The sequence below is a fragment of the Rana temporaria genome, chromosome 7 (genome assembly GCF_905171775.1).
Source record: "Rana temporaria chromosome 7, aRanTem1.1, whole genome shotgun sequence".
NCBI lineage: Eukaryota > Metazoa > Chordata > Amphibia > Anura > Ranidae > Rana > Rana temporaria.
The window spans coordinates 163,110,725-163,134,259 of NC_053495.1; the positions used below are offsets into that span (position 1 = coordinate 163,110,725).

A 23,535-nucleotide genomic window follows, 5' to 3' on the forward strand; every position below is an offset into this window, starting at 1 on the left:
CCTGGACCCAGTTGCGGCCAAGACCATCCCTACCACCAAGGGCTCTGGTGAATACAAAACTGGGTCTTAGACTCCGCGCCCTGGGTGATCTTGGGTTACGCTTCCTCCCTGCCAGCAGTAGTCGGCTATAGGGTTCACTTCCCTGCGGTGCATCCCTGACCCCTACAGGGTGCACTTGTCACCTGGCCACAGGTGACCTGACAAAAAAACAGTAAACATTTTTTATCTTAAAGCAGGAAATTCATTAAAGTAGAAGTCCACCCTAACACTAAAATCTGTAAATCTATAGGCTTCAATGATTTAAGACTAACCTATCTAGCTCTGTGAAGAAGAAATCGCTATATATACCTTTTTTGAAGCTGCTCTGGTCCAGTCTCCAGTGGCGAAAGCTCTGCAGAAGAGACAGCCCACAACAGCTGGGAAATGCCCAGGAAGTGACGTCACCCATAGGCTTATTATGGGGCTTCTGTTGTTGGCTGTCTCTCCTGCCTACACAGCGAAGTTGCCGATGACAGCTCAGAGTGGGACCTGACCGGCTTCAAAAAGGTATGTATAGCAATTTCTTCTTTTCAGGGCTAGATAGGTTAGTCTTATGCCTAGTACACATGACCGGTTTTCCCATCGGATAATAAACCAACGGTTTTCCCGAAAGAATTACTCTCAGCCTGCCTTACAAAAGTCTGCCCATCCAAAGCGCGGTGACGTACAATACATACGACAGGGGAAGTTCCATTCCAAAGGCGCCACCCTTTGGGCTTCTTTTGCTGATCCTTGTGTTAGTGAAAGTTTGGTGAGAGACGATTTGCGCTTTTCAGCCTTGTGCATTTCAGTCCGTTACTGCGTGATAAATGTGCTATCTCCATTACGAATGCTAGTTTTACCAGAAAGAGCGCTCCCGTCTCATACTTGATTCTGAGCATGCACGTTTTTTTGCCTATCGGAAAACCATACAGACGAATGGTTTTCCCGCCAGGATTTTTTCATGATGAGAAAAAAGAGATCCTGCTCTATTTTTTTGTCCGACAGTTTTCCCATCAGAAAAAACTGCGATGGAACATATACACGCCTAGGATTCCCGACGAAAAGCTCTCATAGCAGTTTTCCTGTCTGAAAAAGCGGTCGTGTGTACAAGGCATGAGATTGTGAATGCCTGCAGATTTAGAGATTTAGAGTGGACCTCTACTTTAAGATGAAAAATGTTTAGAGCAGGAGTCTCCAAACTTTCTAAACAAAGATCCAGTTTACTGTCCTTCAGGCATTAGGGGGGAGCAGACTGTGGCCTGTGGAAGTAGAAAATGTTGTAGCGTGGGAGCAATCAATATCTCATCATTGGTGTCAGTGGGAAGAAAAGTGCCCCACCGTGTCAGTTGCAGAAATGATGCCCCAATGTTGGTGTCAGGCCCCGTACATACGACCAAGTTTCTCGGCAGAATTCAGCCAGACACTCGATGGGAGACGTATTCTGCCGAGAAAACCGGTCGTGTGTACACTTTTCGCCGAGGAAACCGACGAGGATCTCGTTGGGCCAAAAAGAGAACATGTTCTCTATTATCTCGTTAGTCAATGGGAAAAGTTGGCTCGCCGAGATCCTCGGCGGCTTCACAAGGAACTCGACGAGCAAAACGATGTGTTTTGCCCGTCGAGTTTCTCGGACTTGTGTACGGGGCCTCAGTGGTAGTTCTTTGTATTGTTGGTGTCAGTGGCGGTAATTATGACCGATGGTTGGTGTCAGTGGGAGGAACAGTTCTTCATCTAAGTTGGAGAAATAGTGCCCCAAGGGCCGGATAAAGACAAGCAAAGGACCACATCCGTCCCCCAGGCGGCAGTTTGGAGACCACTGGTTTAGACTGTAGAACCACTTTAAACAACTAGAACCCTCTTACCTTTTAGAAACACATTCTGTCATATATGCAGCACTGGTTGAGATCCTATTGTTATCCTATTAAAAATTATGTCTGAAGCTGATATGCAAATTTGCTCACCTTTTAAACCAGACGCTTAGAATAATTTGCCCTCAGATCATTGGGAATCAGTGAGAACTAAGCTGTGCCCAGCCTCCAGCCTCCATACACTTTCAGTACAAGTTTCTTTTAAGGAACCATAAATCATGTGAATCACTAACAACAATAGAAAAGGCTCAATATATATATATATATATATATATATATACTTTAGCAATGCTGCTATCTCTGTTTATTTCATGATGCTTTGGATTTTGCAGACTTTTCACGCCTATTCCAACTAATAGGAAGACAACTTCAGAAACAATGCTGCCCTCTCCTTCTTGCCTTTTCTTGACCTGATCCTGTCTTTCCAGGCAGGAATATGATGAAAGATACGGGTTTTATGAAGCTGTACATAGAGAAAACTATGGCAACAGAAGCTACCGTTATGATCCTACAGCTACTGTCTCTGCAGAAACAGGTACATTCTTCCTACTGTTTAGTTCATTCTATAGTGGCAGCTGAAGACTGGTATAACTACTTTAATTAGTTTCAAGCATTTAGTAAGTTCTCCCCCCCCCCCCTGTACGGCTGTACCTCAATGTGATTTTAATTATGAAAAAAGGCTATACGCATCTCCTTTGCAAGTCTTATCCACTTATGTAATTATCACCCATCAAAACCAGCTACTGGTTGGTTAATGTGATGGGCAGGCTTACTAACCACTTGACCACTGGGCACTTAAACCCCCTTCCTAACCAGACCAATGTTCAGCATTCAGTGCTCTTACACTTTGAATGACAATTACTCAGTCATGCGACACTGTACCCATATGAAATGTTTGTACTTTTTTTCCACACAAATAGAGCTGGAATGGCCACTGAGCAGCGCTGTGGGCACTACAAATCTAGCCCACAGCACTGCTGCAAACGATCTCTCCCCCTCTCCTCTCACACTGTACCGATCGGCACAGAGAGGGGAGAGAGGAACCGGCGTCATGACATGACGACGATTTGTTTACAAGTCATTTGACGGAGCGATCACGTAGTAAACGGCCTCTATCAGCAGCCATTTACCGTGATCCGTTATGAGCCGGGTCTTCCGGACCCGGTGGTCATGGATATTTCCGGGAGCGTGCCCCAGGAGGCGCGCGGGAGTATGATTCTGGGCGGATGTCAATGGACGCCCTCCAAGAATAAGCTGACCGCGCTGTAGCCGTCTTTTCGGTTAATAGCATAGCTCCCAGCCGTGGCTGCAGCAGGTACATGCTTTGCCTACGTACTGTGTGTTAAAAATTGTCCCTTGTGATCATTTTAGAAAGTTGGAAGGTATACAATAGAGCAGGGGTTTTCAAACTTTCTAAACAAAGGGCCAGTTTACTGTCCTTAAGACTTAAGAGCCCATTCACATCTAGGCGACAAAACGCCCGACGCTTGTGCCGCTAGAGGGGAGAATTCCCATTGCTGTCTATGGAGATGGTTCACATCTCATAGACGCCGTACGCCTGTCGCCTGAAAAAAAGTCCCGGACCCTTTTTTTCAGGCGACATTGGCGTTCGGCCATTGACAGCAATGGGAAGGATTTAAAAAAAAAAAAAAAAAAAAAAGATGCACTATTCGCGGCAAAATACGCCGTGTACGCGGCGTTGCTTGTCGCGGAGGTGTGAATGCAGCCTTAGGAGTAAGGTGTTAAATGTTTGTATGTTTGTATGCATTGCCTCATATTTACCTGATTAAAAAAATAAAAACATGAGTACAGAACAAAATAAATAAGTACATAAATAGTATTCTCCTGTTGACCTCAGCTGATGTGCTTTTTTTTTTCTTTCATGTAGACTGGAGGAGAGAAACACAAAACCAGCACATGGAACACTGGATGCAAAATCCGCCTAATGTATACAATGTGGATCAGACCATGGTGAACCAGCAACAGATAGTTCAAGACCGGTAATCCACTAATGTGTATTTTAAATCGTTTTTTGTTAGTTTTAATCCTTTCCCATTCCTTGTGTTATATACTGGCCCGGTTCACACCACAATTTCTGCATTGTGCGTTCCGGTGCTTTTTTTATGCATTTTGGCACGTTCCATACAGAAAAAAAGCAATGTGTTCTACTTTTGTTGACAGCACTGAAACGCAATGCACTGGTATTAAATATGGCCAATGGAAGTGGCGGAACTACCAGGGTTGCAAAGGCCATACTTGTGACCAGGCCCTGGACCCAAGACAGCTCGTTGCAGAAAATGTTCTTTCAATGCAACCATGTGTTTCAGTCCTGGGGATGGAGCCATGCATGTTCTGGCAGGATGCGGATACTTTGAACTTAGACAGTGCTTCCAGGCAGTGAGGATTCCTGTGCTGGTGCAGTGCTTGCCTGCCTGCCTCCCTTCTCCGTGCTACTCCCCCACCTCTCCCCCTGCTCTGCCCCCAAACTCTGGCTCCCACACTTAACTTCCTGTCTTGCAGCAGCTTCATATCTAATGGGGTTTTTTTACGGTCTAGGGGGAATGTATGCATGTATTGAGGGTCTCTAAAGGGGGACACTGATATAATGGGACTCTAAACTAATGGGGGGTGACAAACTATTAAATAAGCTGCTAACACCCTCATTAGACCAGAGTCCTCTTATATCAGCACCATCCCTTCCCATTAGAGCCATCCCATTATATCCTAGTAATCTAAAAGCACTGTCCCCAACTTACAGACCCCAGTTTGATCTTTAATACCCCCCTTAGAGACTTCCCCATTAGATTAAAGTCCACCTATATCAGCGACCTCCCAAAGATCTAGAGTCGCTAATATAATGGGACTTTGCTTGATAAAAAAATATAAGAAAAACTCAGTAAATAAACTGCTCCTAGCACTGATATGTGTTTCCACACTTCAAAGAACTGAAATAATAATTGTTAATGATGGTAGGAACCCCGATGGGTAATCCAAGTATTAATACACTCCAAATGTAATTCAAACATATTTACTGTGCAATTTTGATACACATAATGTGGCAGGGTGCCCCTTTATCTACAGTCAGGTGCGGGTTCCTTTAATTTAAACTCCCACAATCCTATGGTCTGCTCCCAGCATCCCCTGAGCTCTTGAACCAGCCCCAGTCACTGGAGAATACTTTGCTGCAGTCGGTGTGGAGAGGCTGTCCATGCAGTGGGGTGGCCCTATCTGACCGAAGAAAGCAGCAGTGCCAATGTAAAGCCTGTGCCAGACGCAGATGCACAAAACCATGAGTTTTCCAGAACCTTCCTTCATGAGATGGACATGTGGGAAACCTTGTCTTCTTTCCTTGTTCAAAAGCTGAACTGAACACACAAACTCTACAGCCATCTAGTGGTCATTTGTAGTATTGTTCTCATTTATTAAAAATCTGTTTTTTCCCATAATCATACTTTCCGAGGTGGATGCAGCATCTGTCCCCCGGCGTCTCTACATTGAGAACTGAGCCATCGAACATCGCAGATGGCTCAGTTCTCTTGGCTCCCTGAGCAAAGAGCTGCTGCCTGTCAATCAGCAGCTCTCCTGCTCTGCTCCTCTATGCTCATTGGAGCGCTGGGCTGTGGAGGGGTGGGGAGCCGCCATCTCAGCAGCTATCTGAGAGGCTGAGATGGCTATCAGTCCAGGCACCTGGCGGATCCAGACTTCACAGGAGTGCAAAATGAATTGCTTTGGCTAGACTTCTCCTTTAATACTAATGTTCTATACTGCACTTCTCTGTTCATATGATATTCCCTATGCAATGTTATGTTGACCTGTTTAGTAAAGTAGAAATTGCATATCGTGGGGGCGTGGCCGAGATGGGGGACTGACGTGTTCCCTGAGCTCTCCTGGAGTGTGATCTGCTATTTTTCCTGTATCTCCTGACTGGGCCTGCGGTTCTCTGAATGCCGTCTAAAACCTATGGGAGTCAGAGGAAGAGCAAGAATTTGAAGTTTAAGATTTGAATTTGAAGTCCCCTCCGTATATACCAGAGGAAATCGATCCGATTGCTTGCTCCCATTCATCTTCTGTGCGCCTTTGCAATATGGCGTTGCAGACTGACCACGAGGCGGACCCTGCTCCGGCTCCCCCTGGAATACCTGAGGTGATGGCGGCTATCACATCGTGCCAGACGCCCTTAACTACTAAAATCGAGGTAATCCAGTTGGATGTGAGCCTTATCTGACAGGACTTCGATAAGATCTGCTCACGGGTGTCGGATTCTGAGCGGCGTGTGGGTGCGGTGGAGGATACCGTCACAGACCATGACGCTTCTATTCGGGCCCTGCAGACAAAGGTCAGGGCCCTCGAGTATCAAGCAGAAGATGCTGAGAATAGAAGCCGTCGGAACAATCTCCGGATAGTGGGACTACCGGAGGGAGTGGAGGGACGATCCCCGGCCCAGTTCGCAAAAGACCTCCTTTGCTGCCGGCAGCCCAGCTCTCCCAGTACTTTGCCGCGGAACAAGCCCATTGAGTATTCATATAGTATTATGCATATCAAGATCGCACAGTAAATATGTTTGAATAAAATTGGAGTGTATTAATTCTTGGATTGCCCTTATGGTTTCCACCATTCACAATTATTTTTTCACATATGGATCCATATAATTATAAGGGTAGGTTGCACGGCATTTTTTCAATTTAAATAAAACAATTCTAATTAAAACCCCAAGAGGTGATCAAGTAGCACCAAAAGAAAGCTCTACTCGTGGGAACAAAATGATAAAAGTTTTGTTTAGGTACAGTGTAGCATGACGGCGCAATTGTCATTTAAAAAGCAACAGCACTGAAAGCTGAAAATTGGCTTGGGCAGAAAGGGGGGAAAGTGTCCAATATTGAAGTGGTTAAGCATCAGGTCCCACCCTTTCCTGGTAAAGGTCACTATAATAAACCTGTGAGCGCCTCTTTGGCTTTTCAGCATCAGACAACTGTTCCCCTGATTTGCAAGGCTGCCACCTGGTCTATTGTTCATACGTTTTCCACATTTTAACAGGTGGATGGTCAGGCCTCATCTGATTCCAGCTTCAGGCATAAGGTGATTGGGACCCCTAGAATGGACTGTTTCTGGAAGATTATTATGGCATACCGAGAATGAGAGGGTTTATACCTGGCTGGCCAAATGATTTTTTTTGTTTGCCAGTGTCCAAACATTTTTTGTAGGTTTCAATATATAGTACCCCAATTTTCTCTTAATAGCTAAATCCTGTGTCCCTTAATAAATCCAAAGAAATTGATTTTACAGTAGGTACAAAAAGCTTTTTTTGCAATACAGGGTTTTATGAGCAAAAGAAGGCAAACAGGAGGGTCTACTTTATGTAACTGAATCCAGTTAGAAAAACATGTGAATCCTGTGTGAAAGTTTGAATCTTTGGGTTCACATTTTTTATAAATATACTACTTCTGTTTTACATGATGGCTCTAACCTAAGATTCAGAAAAGTGAAAACATGCAGTCTATGTGGTTTACTACCTTCAACTGCATCTCACAGTATGAATTAATTGTTAGCCTCTTTGATAAAATACACATCATTAAGTTAATAGTGGCACCATCATCCAAAACTTAATTAGATAGGTAGGGCTCAGGGTACCCCAAGACCCAGGAAGCCCCAAAAAGAGATACGGGCAAAAGGACTATTGCGGTACAAGGTAAGTATATAGACTCAAAAACATCAAACAACAAGAACAAAATAAAACAAAACAAATATTGTGACAACCATACGTGTCACCGAAACTGCAGTCCCGTGGGAGAATCCCGGTGATTCTCCCACGGGACTGCAGTTTCGGTGACACGTATGGTTGTCACGATATTTGTATTGTTTTATTTTGTTCTTGTTGTTTTTATTTTTGATACTATGTTAATAAATGTATTACATTTTTTTTATATACTTACTCTCCTTGAGTCTATCTACTTACCTTGTACCGCAATAGTCCTTTTGCCCGTATCTCCTTTTCGGGCTTCCCGGGTCTTGGGGTGCCCTGAGCCCTATCACTATCTGCATCTCACAGTAAGCAGAGCTCCAAGTTTTTCAAAAGTAGGTGAAAGTAGCTGGTAAACTGAATCTCATGTAACTCCTTTCTTATATCTCCCCAGAGAGCAACCATTACTAATAAACCGACAACTATTAACTTGCTTGCACAGTTTGTCAAGGGCCAGATTTCCATATTAGGGGCTTGGATCTCAGCACAAATCCTTTTTGCTGCCATTTATTTGCATATATTTGCAGTATCTTCCTTATTGGTAGAATCTGCAAATCCTTTTTAAAACAAAACTCTGGAAATTAGATAAATCTACCCTAAATGCTTACCCTAGCCCTTGTTTCAGTGCTATTCCCTTCTGCCCAAAGCTTCACAGTATAGGCAGTTCTTCAGCATAATCACATGCAGTGGAGGACTATTACCCCTTCATTGTACATTAAGAGGAGAGCATATGACTGAGGCTTAAAGCATCTTAGGTGGCGGCGCTGTTCTGGTTGCGCAGCTGGACTGCGAATAACCTAAGTGTTCATATACCCCCTAAACTAAATGAAAATGTAGCCCTTGTAGTTCAAATAGGCCCCACTGCAAAGGTACATTTTGTCTAATTCCTTGAATTCAGCTTGATAGTGTATGTACAGCCCAAATTTATTTTCTTAGTTTGGGATAAAGTAGGAATGGTTTAGAAGCTCATCAGACTTTTACTGCTTTCAGGGACTCCATTTTTTTCTTTGTCTTCCACTCTTGCGCATAGTGTTTTACCAGACATGAAGTGAGGGGACTTCTCCAGCAGCAACACAGAGAGAACACAGTCTCCACATTGAGGACCTCAATGTCTGTTGATGGGTTCCAGTATATTTGAACAGTGAGACCTTGCATCAAAATGAGGTAGTTAAATCCCTCCCCTGTGAAAAATGTAAACAAAAAAAGAACACACACTTTCGGAGAGAACTTAAAAATATATGCCCACACACATAAACAAGTGTGACATTGTGAGCCTTCCACCATGCTTTAATATAGGTAGATCCATCCTGGTCAAATTTATTCCAGGGCTCTTCCTTTCTTCTTTACACTCTACGCTGTCCCCAGACAAAATTTCCGATTTTGAACAACGCACTATATACTTCTAGAATGTTTCTAAAATGGATATGCTGCTTAGTTCATCTAACAAAGTATCTGACACCACCATAGGTAAATAGAAAGTGTTTTTATCCATAAAATAAAATAATTCACTATTCATGGTAAGGTTATCCCTTAAGAACTTTGAAACACATCAGATGGCGATGTTCAGGATTGATTAAAAGTGGAAGTTCACTTTCAGTACTGTATATTTACTACTTCATGTTGCCATGATAAAATCTCAGAGATTTTCCATTACTTGCAGTCACTAAAACTTTCAGGAAATGCACTTCCGACACTAATAGACTAATATAAATCACAGAACATATTAACAGTTTGATGTCAGTGAGTAGAAATCCATATGAATTAAGCTCCTTAGTTTTCAGTTACACAATTCGATTAGAATTTAGCACTGAACACACTTGAGTTAGGAACAGATTTCTTGTCTGATCAGGTGGGACAGTGCTGTTTTAGAACAAATACATTTTTTTCTTTTAAAAGGCATGTATTGGAAAAAATTTAAATGTCACATTTTATTCCATGTAGTAACATCAAAGGCTACTAAGATCCCATAGCCTTACAAGTAAAAGCTGGACTCCCATCACACAGTTGCTTATAATTAGGGATTCACCGATATATCGGTGGCCGATACATATCGGCCGAAAATAGCTATTTTGGGTACATGCCGAAACACCTTTAAAATTGCCGATAATGACCCACCTCCGTGGGCGGTACCGTTTCGTATAGGAGGGGGTGCAGTTCTGATACACAGGCAGCCGTGGCCGCCAGACCAGTGCAGGACATACCCGTCCTGTGAGACACACACTGCTCTACACACTATCACACTTCCCTCCACAGAGAGGTCAGAGCGGAGAGCGAGCCTGCGATTGGTGGAGAACATGTTCCGATGCAGGGCTAGTGCGGGTCACTAGCTACACACATGCCGCTTCCTGCCTGTCCATCCTTCATATGTTACCAATGACCTGGTGCTTGTCTCCTCTACTGACTTCTCATACGGTGAGGCTGTGACACTACACAGGGGGTGGCATGGCTTGTCTGTTCAGGAGAGCAATAGCAGAGCAGGTAAGAGCTGTGTTCTTCCTCCTATCTATACTGTATAACCTCACACTCCTTGGGGCAGATCCACATACATCTGCGCTGGGCGCAGCGTATCTAAGATACGCTACGCCGCTGTAACTTACTTTTAGTTGGTTTGAATCCTCAACGAATCCGCGCCATAAGTTACGGCGGCGTATCTCTCGCAGCGTAAGGGCACGGGCACCAGGTCTTTCGGCGGGTAGGGGGCGTGTTTCATTTAAATGAAGCGCGTCCCCGCGCCAAACTAACTGCGCATGCGCCGTCCGTAAAAACTCCCAGGGTGCATTGCTCCAAATGACGTCGCAAGGACGTCATTGGTTTCGACGTGAACGTAAATGGCGTCCAGCCCCATTCACGGACGACTTACGCAAACGTTGTAAAACTTTCAAAATTATACGCGGGAGAGACGGCCATACTTAACATTGAGTACGCCACCATATAGCAGCTTTAACTATACGCTGGAAAAAGCCGAACGGAAACGACGTAAAAAAATGCGATGGCCGGTTGTACGTTCGTGAATCGACGGAAATAGCTAATTTGCATACTCAACGTGGATTACGACGGGAACGCCACCTAGCGGACATCGAAAAATTGCATCTTAGGTCCGACGGTGTACGAAGACGTACGCCTGCCGGATCTAGCCGAGATGCCGTCGTATCTTGTTTTGAGGATTCAAAACAAAGATACGACGCGGGAATTTTGAAATTACGCCGGCGTATCAGTAGAAATAGAAACAGTACAAATTATTTCTAGATGTATCATTCTTTGTGAATGAAGGACCACAGCACTGCATGCCATCATGTAGTCTGTATGTCTTTCTAAGTTAGATATATATTTTTTTGTAGGATTCAGAAATATGACAACAGCAATGCTTGGCACTCCAGTCATACACCCTGCAGCTCTGCAACAGAAAAAATTGAGGTAAGATCTTCCTGGTACACATATTAACATATAATTGCTACACATACCACATAGAAAGCATGCCTGTGTGCTCAGGTCTATTCATTATGTCATTATTTTCATTTTTCTAGGCTTGGTAGACCTGCCTTTCTCACTCTTTTATAACCTGTTGGAACCCATAAAATAACATTCAGGCTTCAGGGAACCTTTGCATAAAATTATTCTATCTACAGCTCACAGTACATTCATGTAATATTTATCTGTTAAGTGTCTAAAGTGGAACTCCCGCTGATCGGAACCCTCCCCCCTCCGGTGTCACATTTGACACCTTTTAGGGGGGAGGGGGGTGCAGATACCTGTCTAAAGAGAGATATTTGCACCCACTTCCGGCCACACAGTCTCGGGCAGACTGCGGGCATGACCTCACCTCCCGTCCCCGTCCCCCCATTGTGTTTTGGGAACATTCGGCTCCCAGTACACAGCAGGAGCCAATCGGCAGGCGTATCTCGACTCGCGCATGCACCGTAGGGAACCGGGCAGTGAAGCCAGAGCACTTCACTTCATGGTTCCCTCACCGAGGATGGCGGGGGGGCAGCAGAGTGACGAGCGATCGCTCGTCCTCTGCTGCGGACGGCGCTGGACTCCAGGACAGGTAAGTGTCCTAATATTAAAAGTCAGCAGCTGCAGTATTTGTAGCTGCTGGCTTTTAATATAAAAATAATATTTTTTTCAGCGGAGCTCCGCTTTAAGTGTACTTTGCATGGTTTTCCTCTCTCCACCAACCTTAGCCTGGACATTTTTTAACTTAATACATTTCCTGCATTAAATAAAAAAATGTCCCAGTGTTTGTATTGCTCCCTCTTCCCCCTTATACTTACCCGAGTCCTCTCTTAATCACGTGCTGTGCCCATTTGCAGTGACTCTCTCCTCGCTGTCCACTCACAGAGGCAGAAACAGGGGCAATTGCACAGGACAGATTTGAACTTCTGACATGATCATGACATGATATAGTCAGAACTGTCCATTTGTTGCCTGCCTATTGTGACATCTGTGCCTTTATTCATATATTGTCATGATTAGCTGTTAAATAGAAACATAAAAAAAAAAAAAAGTAGTCCATTGGGTCTGCTCCAATTTTTTATTCATATACATGTTCTTGTATTTTTTGTTTTTGCTTATTTTTTGTTGACTTTTGTTTTTATCAAAGTATTTGTGTGTGAGGAAAGTGTGAAACAATTACAAAATTTAGCACGCACCATCCCTTAAAGAGCAAATATAAAATACAACACAATTTGGGACTTTTCGTGTACCTTCTGGTGTTAAATGACTGGTTGACCAATTGATTATAAGAAAATTTGTCACAAGACTTTATTCAAAACATACAAATTATTAAGAAGAGGTTTGTTTAAAAGCAACTTAAACTGGTTGTCCAGGGTGCTGTTATCCTAGGTATGAGATCCGATTTGTTTGGCCAACCCGTTTCGCAGGCTAACCCATTTCGTCAGGGCCTTAGATCTTGTTATGTACTGTATAATATTGTATCATGTCTGGTGACAGGTAGTCTGGGAGCCTGTGGAGAGTATCTCCAAACACCTAAATAATAAAGATGTCCACATCCAAGTATGGACGGTACTAACAAACTGGATGTTAAAAATATGTACTGTAATACTGTATATCTGTGAACTCTAAGAATCTAAATCGATTTAAACAAATGTCCAAAAGAGGGTAAATTGCACGCAATGAAAAGCCCTGGTTGTTTTTAGATTTAGGAACTCCATTAGAGTTTCTGTTTTAGATACAATGGCATACGTCCATTATAGTGTGTGTCCCCATGCTGCTGGCATTTTTAATTAATAATTTGTATGATGTTTTGAATAAAGTCTTATTCCACATTTTCTTATAATCATTTGGTCAAGTGGTCATTTAGCCCTAGAAGGTACATGAAAAGTCCCAAATTGTGTCCTATTTTCATATATATATTTTTTGTATCAGTATATTATTAATATTATTCAGGATTTATATAGTGCCAACAGTTTACGTAGAGCTTTACAATGTAGAGGGGGGACAGTACAATACAGAAGGAATGGGAGGGCCCTCCTCATGGAGCTTACAATCTAAAGGGAGGGACAGGTGGTATAACGAGTAATAGCTGTGGGGATGATCTGATGGAGGTGACTCGGGTACAGTTCTTAAATGGAGTATAGATCTATGTTTTTTTTTCCCATTAAAATAAACTCCGACGTATTTTTCTCCCGGAATTCCGCTCAAGCTGTCTTGCATACACACGGACACAACAAATTCCGACCGTCAAAAACGCGGTGACGTACAACATTACGACAAACCTAGAAAAATAAAGTTCAATGCTTCTGAGCATGCGTCAAATTGTTTGAGCATGCATGTTTTTTTTCTCTGTCGGAATTCCATACAGACAAACATAATTCCACACGACCGTTATCCATGTCATTGAAAAAATGACTGCCTTGCATACACACGATCGTGAAAAAAATGCTTGAGCAAAGCGCAGTGACGTACAACACGTATGACGGCACTATAAAGGGGAAGTTCCATTCGAATGGTGCCACCCTTTGGGCAGCTTATGCTAATTTCCCTGTCTCATAACTTGCTTCTGAGCATGCATGTTTTTTTCCCCCTGTCGTTAGAGCGTACACACGACGTGAAAAACGAAGAGAAAAAATAGAGCAGGTTCTAAATTTTTAACGCTCATTTTTTCTCGTCGCGAAAAATACTCTGGAGCGTACACACGCCCGTTTTTTCACGATTAATTTAAAAAATGAAATATTTGTCGTCATGAAAAATGGTCGTGTGTATGCGGCATAAGTCCGTCGGAATTTCCGATGGGGCATACAGACGGTCAGAATATCCGATGAAAAAATTCCGTCAAACTTTTTTTGTGTATGTGGCATTAGACCTCGGCAGCGAACGGTATGGACTCCTTGGCTTATATAGGGTAGAACTTGGGGAGGAAAGTAACATTGTTTAGAGCCTGTTCTCTTTTATTTATGTATGCAATGTCTACCTATATTTCTCTGTCCCTGCAGTCTTTAAGCTCAAATGAACCCAGCCTGCTATCTCAGTATCGTGATTCGGGTATGTCATCTAGTAGTTATGAGTTGAGTCAGTACATGCATGATCCAGCAGATGTGATTGACTACTGGAATCCATTACAGGATGGTAAGTGAGTGTTTTTTTTTTTGTTTCTATTAAGATAGTAGTCAAGAAGCTGTAGAATCTGGACCACACTGCAGAATAGCCAAATAACTAAACTGTAAAATAATCATATATGTTTTGTTATTATAGATCCTTATTATTCTTATAAAAGTGAAATAAGAAATGGTTACTTTACTCACTTGACAGTATTATTATTATACAGGATTTATATAGTGGTAACAGTTTAAGCAGCGCTTTACAAAGTAGAGGGGGGGCAGTTTAATTACAATACAGTTTAATACAGAAAAAATAGCAGGGCCCTGCTCATGGAGCTTACAATCTAAAGTATTAATTAGGGTTGTCCCGATACCACTTTTTTAAGACCGAGTACAAGTACCGATACTTTTTTTCAAGTACTCGCAGATACCGATTACCGATACTTTTTTTAATGTCATGTGACAGTGGCGCATTGATGGCTGGCACTGACAAATGGCACTGAAATTAAAAGGATTAGGTGGATTGCTGGTTGATCAATTAATTCCTTAAACCTGTTGTCTCAGAGTTTAGAAGTCCTTTGATAAAAGATACCAGGCAGTCTGCAGCTCTAATAGCAGGACAGAGAAAAAGGAAGTAATATTGTGGTCCAACACCTAGCATGACAAATGTTTGGCTGGTTGGAGTTCTTAGGCCGCGTACACACGGTCGGTCAAAACCGATGAAAAATGACTGAAGGACCTTTTCATCAGTCCAAAACCGATCGCGTGTGGGCCCCATCGGTCAGTTATCCTTTCGGTCAGACGCCTAACCGATAGGTCAAAACCGACCGTTAGTACGCACGACCATCGGTTAAAAATCCACGCATGCTCAGACTAAATTAGGGGACGGGAGAGCTCGTTCTGGTAAAACTAGCTTTTTCGTTATGGAGATAGCACATTCATCACGCTGTAACAGACAGAAAAACGCAAATCCTCTTTTACTAACACAAAATCAGCTAAAGCAGTCCCAAGGGTGGCGCCATTGGATTTGAACGTCCCCTTTATAGTGCCATCATACGTGGTTTACGTGACCGCGTTCTGACCCGATCGGTTATTTAACCGATGGTGTGTAGGCACATAAGACCATCAGTCAGCTTCATCGGTTAACCGATGAGAACGGTTCGAAGGACCCTTCTCATCGGATGGACTGATCGTGTGTACAGGGCTTCAGAATACATAGAGGTTTAAAAACATTGTACTTAGCAGCACTAATCTTATGCCCTATCTGCACACTATCAAAGGAAATGTGACATCTGTGATGAATGAAGTGCACTTGTTAGCATACGTCATACAAGCAGTTGTGCTCTACTGTGATGTAATAATCAAAAAAACTTGTGTGAGAGAACATGGACTGATTCATTGGTGGTTACAGTACAGATTGTTAAAGTAAACTACATGAATAAGGCGATTGCCTGATCCGATACCTGGGAGAGAGAGGTAGCGTGTAATGCCTGCGTCCCTGTATAATGCTCAGACGGCGGCCATACAGTGTACAAAAGCCGTGCCTCGTCCGTGATAGGGGAACTCAGTTTCCCAGCAATGAGTTAGTGTTCCGCCTATCACGAACATCCTCTCATCCTCGTCCATGGGATGAGGATGAGAGGGTGTTCGTGATAGGCAGAACACTGACTCACTTGCTGGGAGTGTTCCCCTATCACAGACGAGGAGGAGGCGTGGCTTTTATACACTGGATGGCCGCCGTCTGAGCATTATACAGGGACACAGGCATTACACGCTGCCTCTCTCTCCCAGGTATCGGATCAGGCATCGGGAGCATTTGCGCGAGTACAAGTACTCACGCAAATTCTCTGTATCGGTCCCGATACCAATACTAGTATCGGTATCGGGACAACCCTAGTATTAATACAGCCCAAAGGGTATAAAAAAAACTGTAGTGAATTAAATTTACTAAAGTCTAGAATCAGTAAACCAAACAAATAGTTTTTTCAGCTTTTGAATGCTGGAGAGTTACAATTTCGTTTTTGTTTAGTTTCTGTACAATATCTTGCAGAATTTTAGTGGTGATATCTTAGTGCTTTACAACACTTATGGCAGTTATGATGGGTATCACCGTTTGCTTGCTGGATATTTTTTTTTTAGATGGGATCATACGACCAAGCAAAGCCCCTTGGTGGTTAAGAGTTGTCAAAAAGATTCCATCACTTGAGTCTTTGAATGATAACTTATAAGGCCATGTTAGTGGACTTCCCTTATAAAATATGAGGGGGTTAGAGTGGAGAGTGTAAGGAGTTAGGAGCTCTGCTCTGTAGTTGGTGAGGCCCTTCCTGAAAATATGTAAAGACTCCAATGTATGGTATTCTGTGGCTGGGGAATACCTGGTGAAGTCCTTACACCTTGAGTAGGATTGAAATTGGGGACTAGAAGTGAACCTGACTAAGAGGAATGTTGACCGCAGTCAACCTTCAAGGTAAGAAGCTGAAGATGAAACCTACATTTTACAGAGCTAATATGTATCCTAAAGATGTACACTCACTGGCCACTTTATTAGGTATAACTGGCTAGTACTGGGTTGGACCCGCTTTTGCCACCAGAACTGCCTTCATTCTTCATGGCATAGATTCAACAAGGTGTTGGAAACATTCCTCAGAGATTTTGGTCCATATTGACATGATGGCATCACGAAGTTCCTGCAGATTTGTCGGGAATCTTCCCTTTTACCACATCCCAAAGGTGCTCTATTGGATTAAGATCTGGTGACTGTGGAGGTCATTGGAGTACAATGACCTCATTGTCATGTTTAAGAAACCAATGGTGAGATGATTTGAGCTTTGTGACTGCCATTATCCTGCTGGAAGGAGCCATCAGAAGATGGGTACACTGTAGTCATAAGGCGGTGGACATGGTCAGCAACAATATTCAGGTAGGTTGTGGTGTTTAAACAATGCTCAGTTGGTACTAAGGGGCCCACAAATGTGCCAAGAAAGTACCCTGCACACCATTACACCACCACCAGCCTGAACCATTGATTCAAGGCAGGATGGATTCATGCTTTCATGTTGTTTAAACCAAATTCTGGCCCTACCATCTAAATGTCACAGCTGAAATCAAAACTCGTCATACCAGTCAATGTTTTTCCAATCCTCTGTTGTCCAATTTTGGTGAGCCGGTGCGAATTGTAGCCTCAGATTACTGTTCTTAGCTGACAGGAGTGGCACCTGCTGTGGTCTTCTGGTGCTGTAGAACATCTGCTTCAAAGTTCAATGTGTTGTGGTATTCTGCATACCTTAATTATAATGAGTGGTTTTTTGAGTTACGGTTTCTATTATCTCAATCCAGTCTGCCCATTCTCCTCTGCCCTCTGACATCAACAAGGCATTTTCTTCCACACAACTTCCACTCACTGGATATTTTCTCTTTTTTGGACCATTCTCTGTAAACCCTAAAGATGGTTGTGTGTGAAAATCCCAGAAGATCAGCAGTTTTTGAAATACACAGACCAGCCTGTCTGGAACCAACAACCATGTCATGTTCACAGTCACATAAATCCCCTTTCTTCCCCATTCTGATGCTCAGTTTTAACTTCAGCAAGTCGTCTTTACCACATCTAGATGCCTAAATGCATTGAGTTGTGTTACCAAACAATTGAAAGGGTGTACCTAATAAAATGGCCAGTGAGTGTATTCTGGAAATGGATGCTGTGAACCTACCATTGTCAAAACTGTGCTCTTTTGTTGCCCATCTTGAAGTTGGAAAGTAAAGTAATATAATAATACAAAGACCACTGGGCACAGGACTGCATAATACACAGAGTGCTGGGCACAGGACTGCATAATATACAGAGCACTGGGCACAGGACTGCATTATATACAGAGCGCTGGGCACAGGACTCCATAATACACAGAGCGCTGGTCACAGGACTGCATAATATACAGAGCGCTGGACACCGGACTGCATAATACACAGAGTGCTGGGCACAGGACTACATAATACACAGAGCGCTGGGCACAGGACTGCATAATATACAGAGCGCTGGACACAGGCCTGCATAATACACAGAGCGCTGGGCACAGGCCTGCATAATACACAGAGCGCTGGGTACAGCACTGCATAATACACAGAGCGCTGGGCACAGGACTGCATAATACACAGAGCGCTGGGTACAGCACTGCATAATACACAGAGCGCTGGGCACAGGACTGCATAATACACAGAGCGCTGGGTAGAGGACTGCATAATACACAGAGCGATGGGCACAGGACTGCTTAATACCCAGAGCACTGGGTACAGGAATGCATAACACACAGAGCGCTGGGCACAGGACTGCATAAGACACAGAGCGCTGGGTAGAGGACTGCATAATACCCAGAGCGCTGGGTACAGGAATGCATAATACACAGAGAGCTGGGTACAGGGTTGCATAATATACAGAGCGCTGGGCACAGGACTACATGATACACAGAGCGATGGGCACAGGAATATAGTGGATCGCCAATCGAGTGAGCCCCAGGGGGGGTTGAAGTGCGAATGCGGCCCCCCCACGATATTGAGTGCCAGCCGCCACTGAATCCGACTCTGAATCCGGGGACTTAAAGGGTTTGTAAAGGAATTTTTTTTTATCTTAATAGCTTCCTTTACCTTAATGCAGTGCTGTTTTCATGTCCTCGTTCATTTTTGCTCTCAAATTGCTGTAATTCTTTTCTGATCTTCACACTTCATGGTTGTCTGTTTCCTGATCACCACAGTACTGGGAGATTTCTCTCTGTGGTCACTAATCAAGGAGGTGTGATTACTGTGGGCCAGATTCATGTAGATCAGCGGATCTTTAGATCCGCCAGATCTACCTGTTTTACGATCCGCCGGTGCAATTTAGCGAGGCTAGTGCATGATTCATAAAGCACTTACCTCGCAAATTGCACCGTCGGATCCTAATTCCCCCCGGCGGAATGCAAATTCCGCGGCTAGGGGGAGTGTACAATTTAAATCAGGCGCGTTCCCGCGCCGATTTAACTGCGCATGCGCCGCCGGCGAAAAAGCCCAGTGCGCATGCTCCAAATGACGTCGCTAGGACGTCATTGTTTTCGGCGACTAGGTTACTTACGGCCATCCGTATTCCCGACGTACTTACGCAAACGACGTAACAAATTTAAAACTCGGCGCGGGAACGTCGGCCATACTTAACATTAGCTACCCCTCATATTAGCAGGGATAGCTATCCGCCGGAAAAAGCCGAACGCAAACGACGTTGAAAAAGAGCGACGGGCGGGCGTACGGACGTGAATCGGCGGTTCTCCTCATTTGCATATACGACGTTTAAAAAAAAGCGACGACACCTAGCGGCCGGCGGGAGATTACAGCCTAAGGCCTAGTACACACGAGAGGATTTATCCGCGGATACGGTCCAGCGGACTGTTTCCGCGGATAAATCCTCTCGAGGATTTCAGCGAATTTGGATCCGATGGAGTGTACTCACCATAGGATCGAAATCCGCGCCGAAATCCCCTCGCGATGACGTGTCGCGCCGTCGCCGCGATGATGACGAGCGCGACGCTGTCATATAAGGAATTCCACGCATGCGTCGAATCATTACGACGCATGCGGGGGATCCCTTCGGACGGATTGATCCGGTGAGTCTGTACAGACCAGCGGATCAATCCGTTGGGATCGATTCAAGCGGATAGATTTGTAGACATGTCTACAAATTTTTATCTGCTGGAATCGTGAAATTCCCGCGGATAAATATCCGCAGGAATGTACACACCATAGAATCTATCCGCTGAAACCGATCCGCTGAGATTTTTCAGCGGATGGATTCTATGGTGTGTACGGGGCCTAAGATTTGACTGGTGTAAGTCACTTACACCAGTCGGATCTAAGGGAGATCTATGCGGAACTGATTCTTATGAATCAGTCGCATAGCTCCGACCGTGGGATCTCACAGATCCGACCGTCGGCTCTCACAGATACGATGGCGGATCAGGAGATCCGCCGTCGTATCTCTTGATGAATCTGCCCCTGTGTGTCTAAAACCCCTCAGCACCAATCAGTTTAGTTTTCCAAACCATCACTGCCCTGTATTGGCTCTGTGGCTCTGTACATCACAGAAGCAGGAAACAACATGCAAAAACGAAACTAGAAACTGCAGTTACATTATATGATTGATTTTTATCTATTATTTAATCATTTTTAAAAGGAATCAGTTAATTATTATGTCTCTATACCCTGTAAACAGTAATTTCAGCAAAACTATTTTTTTTTTTTTCCTTTACAACTCTTTTAAGGCACCAGAGGTTCTGTGTCTATAGTATTATGTTTTGGCCCTGCAAATGATTGTAGCATTGATAGTGCCACAATAAAACATTGTTTTCTCCTAGGATTTTGATCTGAAAGCAGAACAGAAGTGATTCTGCATTTTTAAAAACAGAAAAGTGGTGTTTTAATAAAAGTTTAAAATGCAATCTAATTCAAAGTGAAAGACATCAAACAACATTTAATTATGGAAATTAAAATCCCAGACTATTGAACAGCATATCACAAAGCTGAGAAAGAAATGCAAGCTTTCCTCTTTAATCATTATAGTTACTCTCAAATTTCCGCAATACCCAAAAGGCCTTTGCTGCGGCGTTATTGAACAAATTAAGCAACATGCCTTCTTTTTAATGAAACAATCACAGGCCTTGCCTTTCATCTCAGCCCAATATCTCGTGTTTTCACAGTAAAAGCCAAGTCTAATCTAGGCAATCCAGTGCAGGACAAAACCATCTCTACTATAGTTTGCATTGCTTGGCCAACGCCATTTAAAGGGACACTAGTTGCAATATTGAAAAAGTATAACATTTTATATAAAGATAGTACAAGGGTTCCTGTACTACTGTATATTGGCAAATCTTTTCTATAGTTACTGTTATATGAATCATCTATATATTATTTTTTTTAACATGCAAAACCTGGTTACAAACATCATAAATTACATTCCTCTCACTGTAAATCAAAATAACACCTTAATAACACCACCTTTCTGTTTCCTCAAACAAAAACAAAAAACATGGTGGAAACCTATTATATAATAAACATATGAATAAAAAATGCCTAAGCAGAGGTTGCCTTAAAGTGGTTGTAAACCTTTAGGGCCAGATTCAGGTACATTTGCGGCGGTGTAACGTATCGCATTTACATTACACCGCCGCAAGTTTTACGGGCAAGTGCTTGATTCACAAAGCACTTGCCTGTAAAGTTGCGGCGGCGTAGCGTAAATCCCTCCGGCGCAAGCCCGCCTAATTCAAATGGGGCGTGGATCATTCAAATTAGGCGCGTTAGGCCGAACGTACTGCGCATGCTCCGATTTGAAATTTCCCGCCGTGCATTGCGCGAAATTACGTCACACCAACGTGATTTTTTGAACGTCAACGTGAGTTACGTTCTTTCCTATTCACGGACGACTTATGCAAAAAAAAAAATAATTTAAAATTTGACGCGGGAACGACGGCCATACTTTTTTTTTTTTTTTTTTTTTTTTTTTTTTTTTCAAATGTTTTTTATTGTATTTTTCAAAGATACACAATAAAGCACAAATAAGAGTCATAACAATACAACAGTTTCTTAGTCATACTATGTGTTCAACAGTGTGCCTGGGTAGGCTTCAAATTATAATTTTACTAAACAGTAACCATATAGGGCCTTAGTCCAGTTGGATAGTGGTCAGATGCTTAAACAAGTAACTAGCAATCCCTGTTTACCCCAACGGGATCATGCTGTAAACAAGGGATTATGGCTCATTATCTTATATTATTTAATAAAATCAAAATTAACATAAAGGGGTATCAAGGGAAGGAGGGGAGGGGAAGGTGAGTAGGAAGTTATCTTTTACATCCGGTCTAGTTTAGGAGTGTAGTCGTTCAGGAACACACTTAATAATTATTAAAATTCTTCAGAAAATTTGAGGCCCTAGGATGAGTAATCCATTCATTCCAATTTTTAATGAATTTACTTATGGTTCCTTTCCTATGTGCTAACATTAGCTCATAGTGAGCCTGAGTATTGAGTCTCTGGACAACATCAGATAAGTTAGGTGCTAAGGTAGATTTCCATAGTTTTGTTATGGTGAGTCTCGCTGCTGTAAGGAAGTTGGCAACTATAGTTCTAAATTGAGGAGGATAGACATCTAGATTTAAACCTAGTAGGGCTAATTCAGGTGTGAGTATTTTTAGATTACCAGTGAAGGATGCGATAAAGGAGGATACATTATTCCAGAAGCTAGATAAGGTTTTACAATCCCAGAGGGTATGTAACAAATTGCCAGTGTGGGATTCACATCTCCAGCATATGGGGGAGGAGCTAGGGAATATTTTGGATAGTCTGTAAGGGGTCAAATACCAGCGGTTTAGTATTTTCTGGGCGTTCTCCCAATGTTCTACACATGCAGAAGAAGAACTGTTAATATGGATGGCTTTTTGCCATTCTTCCCACGTAAAAGTTTGTGATAGATCCTTCTCCCATTTAATCATATTTAAAGTTTTGGTTTGAATTGGAAAAGATGAAAGTAGTTTATATATATGGGATATGCCTCTCTTCCCACTTATTTTATAGGAAGTGAAGAATTCCCACAGCGCCCTAGGGAGTTCCACACTTTTCTTTGGGTCAAAGTTTTTATTGAACGGTTTGGCTATGAGTTTATTCGTTATTTTATGTATGTCATCGGGTGATAGCTGATCAAAAAAATTTATTCCCTGTTTGGACCAGGGTGTGGTAGTAATTCTTACTTTACAGTAATCGATTACTCCTAGTGGTATTGGCATTAGGACTGGGTTACATGTCGGCTGTAATTTTGTTAGAGCAAACTTCCAGGCTGCCAGAGTAGCTCTAATTGTTAGGAAGTTGGGTGTATTAATTTTTGGTAGAGCATAGCAGGCCATGGAAAGGGAAAATAGATCCTTCCCTTTAGACACTTCTCGTTCAATGTTCAACCATAATTTATCATTTGAATATCTGAACCAGTATCTCATTTGATCAAGGAGTGAGGCGAAGTAATATAGGCGTAAATCTGGGAGGTTTAGGCCTCCTTTAGCTTTAACCAATGACATAGTAGATAAAGCAATTCTAGGTTTCTTTCCCAACCAGACCAAGTTGCTCAATTTCGAGTTAATTTGTGTGAAAAATTTAGTCGGTAATGGGATGGGGAGGGAGCGGAAGTAATATAGAATTTTTGGTAACGTCTTCATTTTAAAGGCTGCTATTCTTCCAATCCAAGATAGTTGTGTCTTTTTAATAGACTGTGTATCTTGAGTGATTTGAGTTAATAAGGAGGGATAATTTGCTTCATACAGTTTATTAGGTGGGTAAGTAAGTTGAATCCCAA

The 23,535-nt window shown here is 42.9% G+C and overlaps 1 protein-coding gene across 1 annotated transcript in view; it reads left to right on the forward strand.

Annotated features, from left to right (window-relative positions):
* The window catches only part of SEC16B (SEC16 homolog B, endoplasmic reticulum export factor), a 269,950-nt gene that overhangs the window by 23,741 nt on the left and 222,674 nt on the right, over nt 1–23,535 (forward strand). Inside the window, exons 4-7 of the mRNA XM_040360362.1 lie at nt 2,318–2,424; nt 3,778–3,889; nt 10,965–11,040; nt 14,079–14,211. Of these exons, the coding sequence (XP_040216296.1) occupies nt 2,318–2,424; nt 3,778–3,889; nt 10,965–11,040; nt 14,079–14,211 (428 nt within the window). The remainder of the gene's footprint in view (nt 1–2,317; nt 2,425–3,777; nt 3,890–10,964; nt 11,041–14,078; nt 14,212–23,535) is intronic.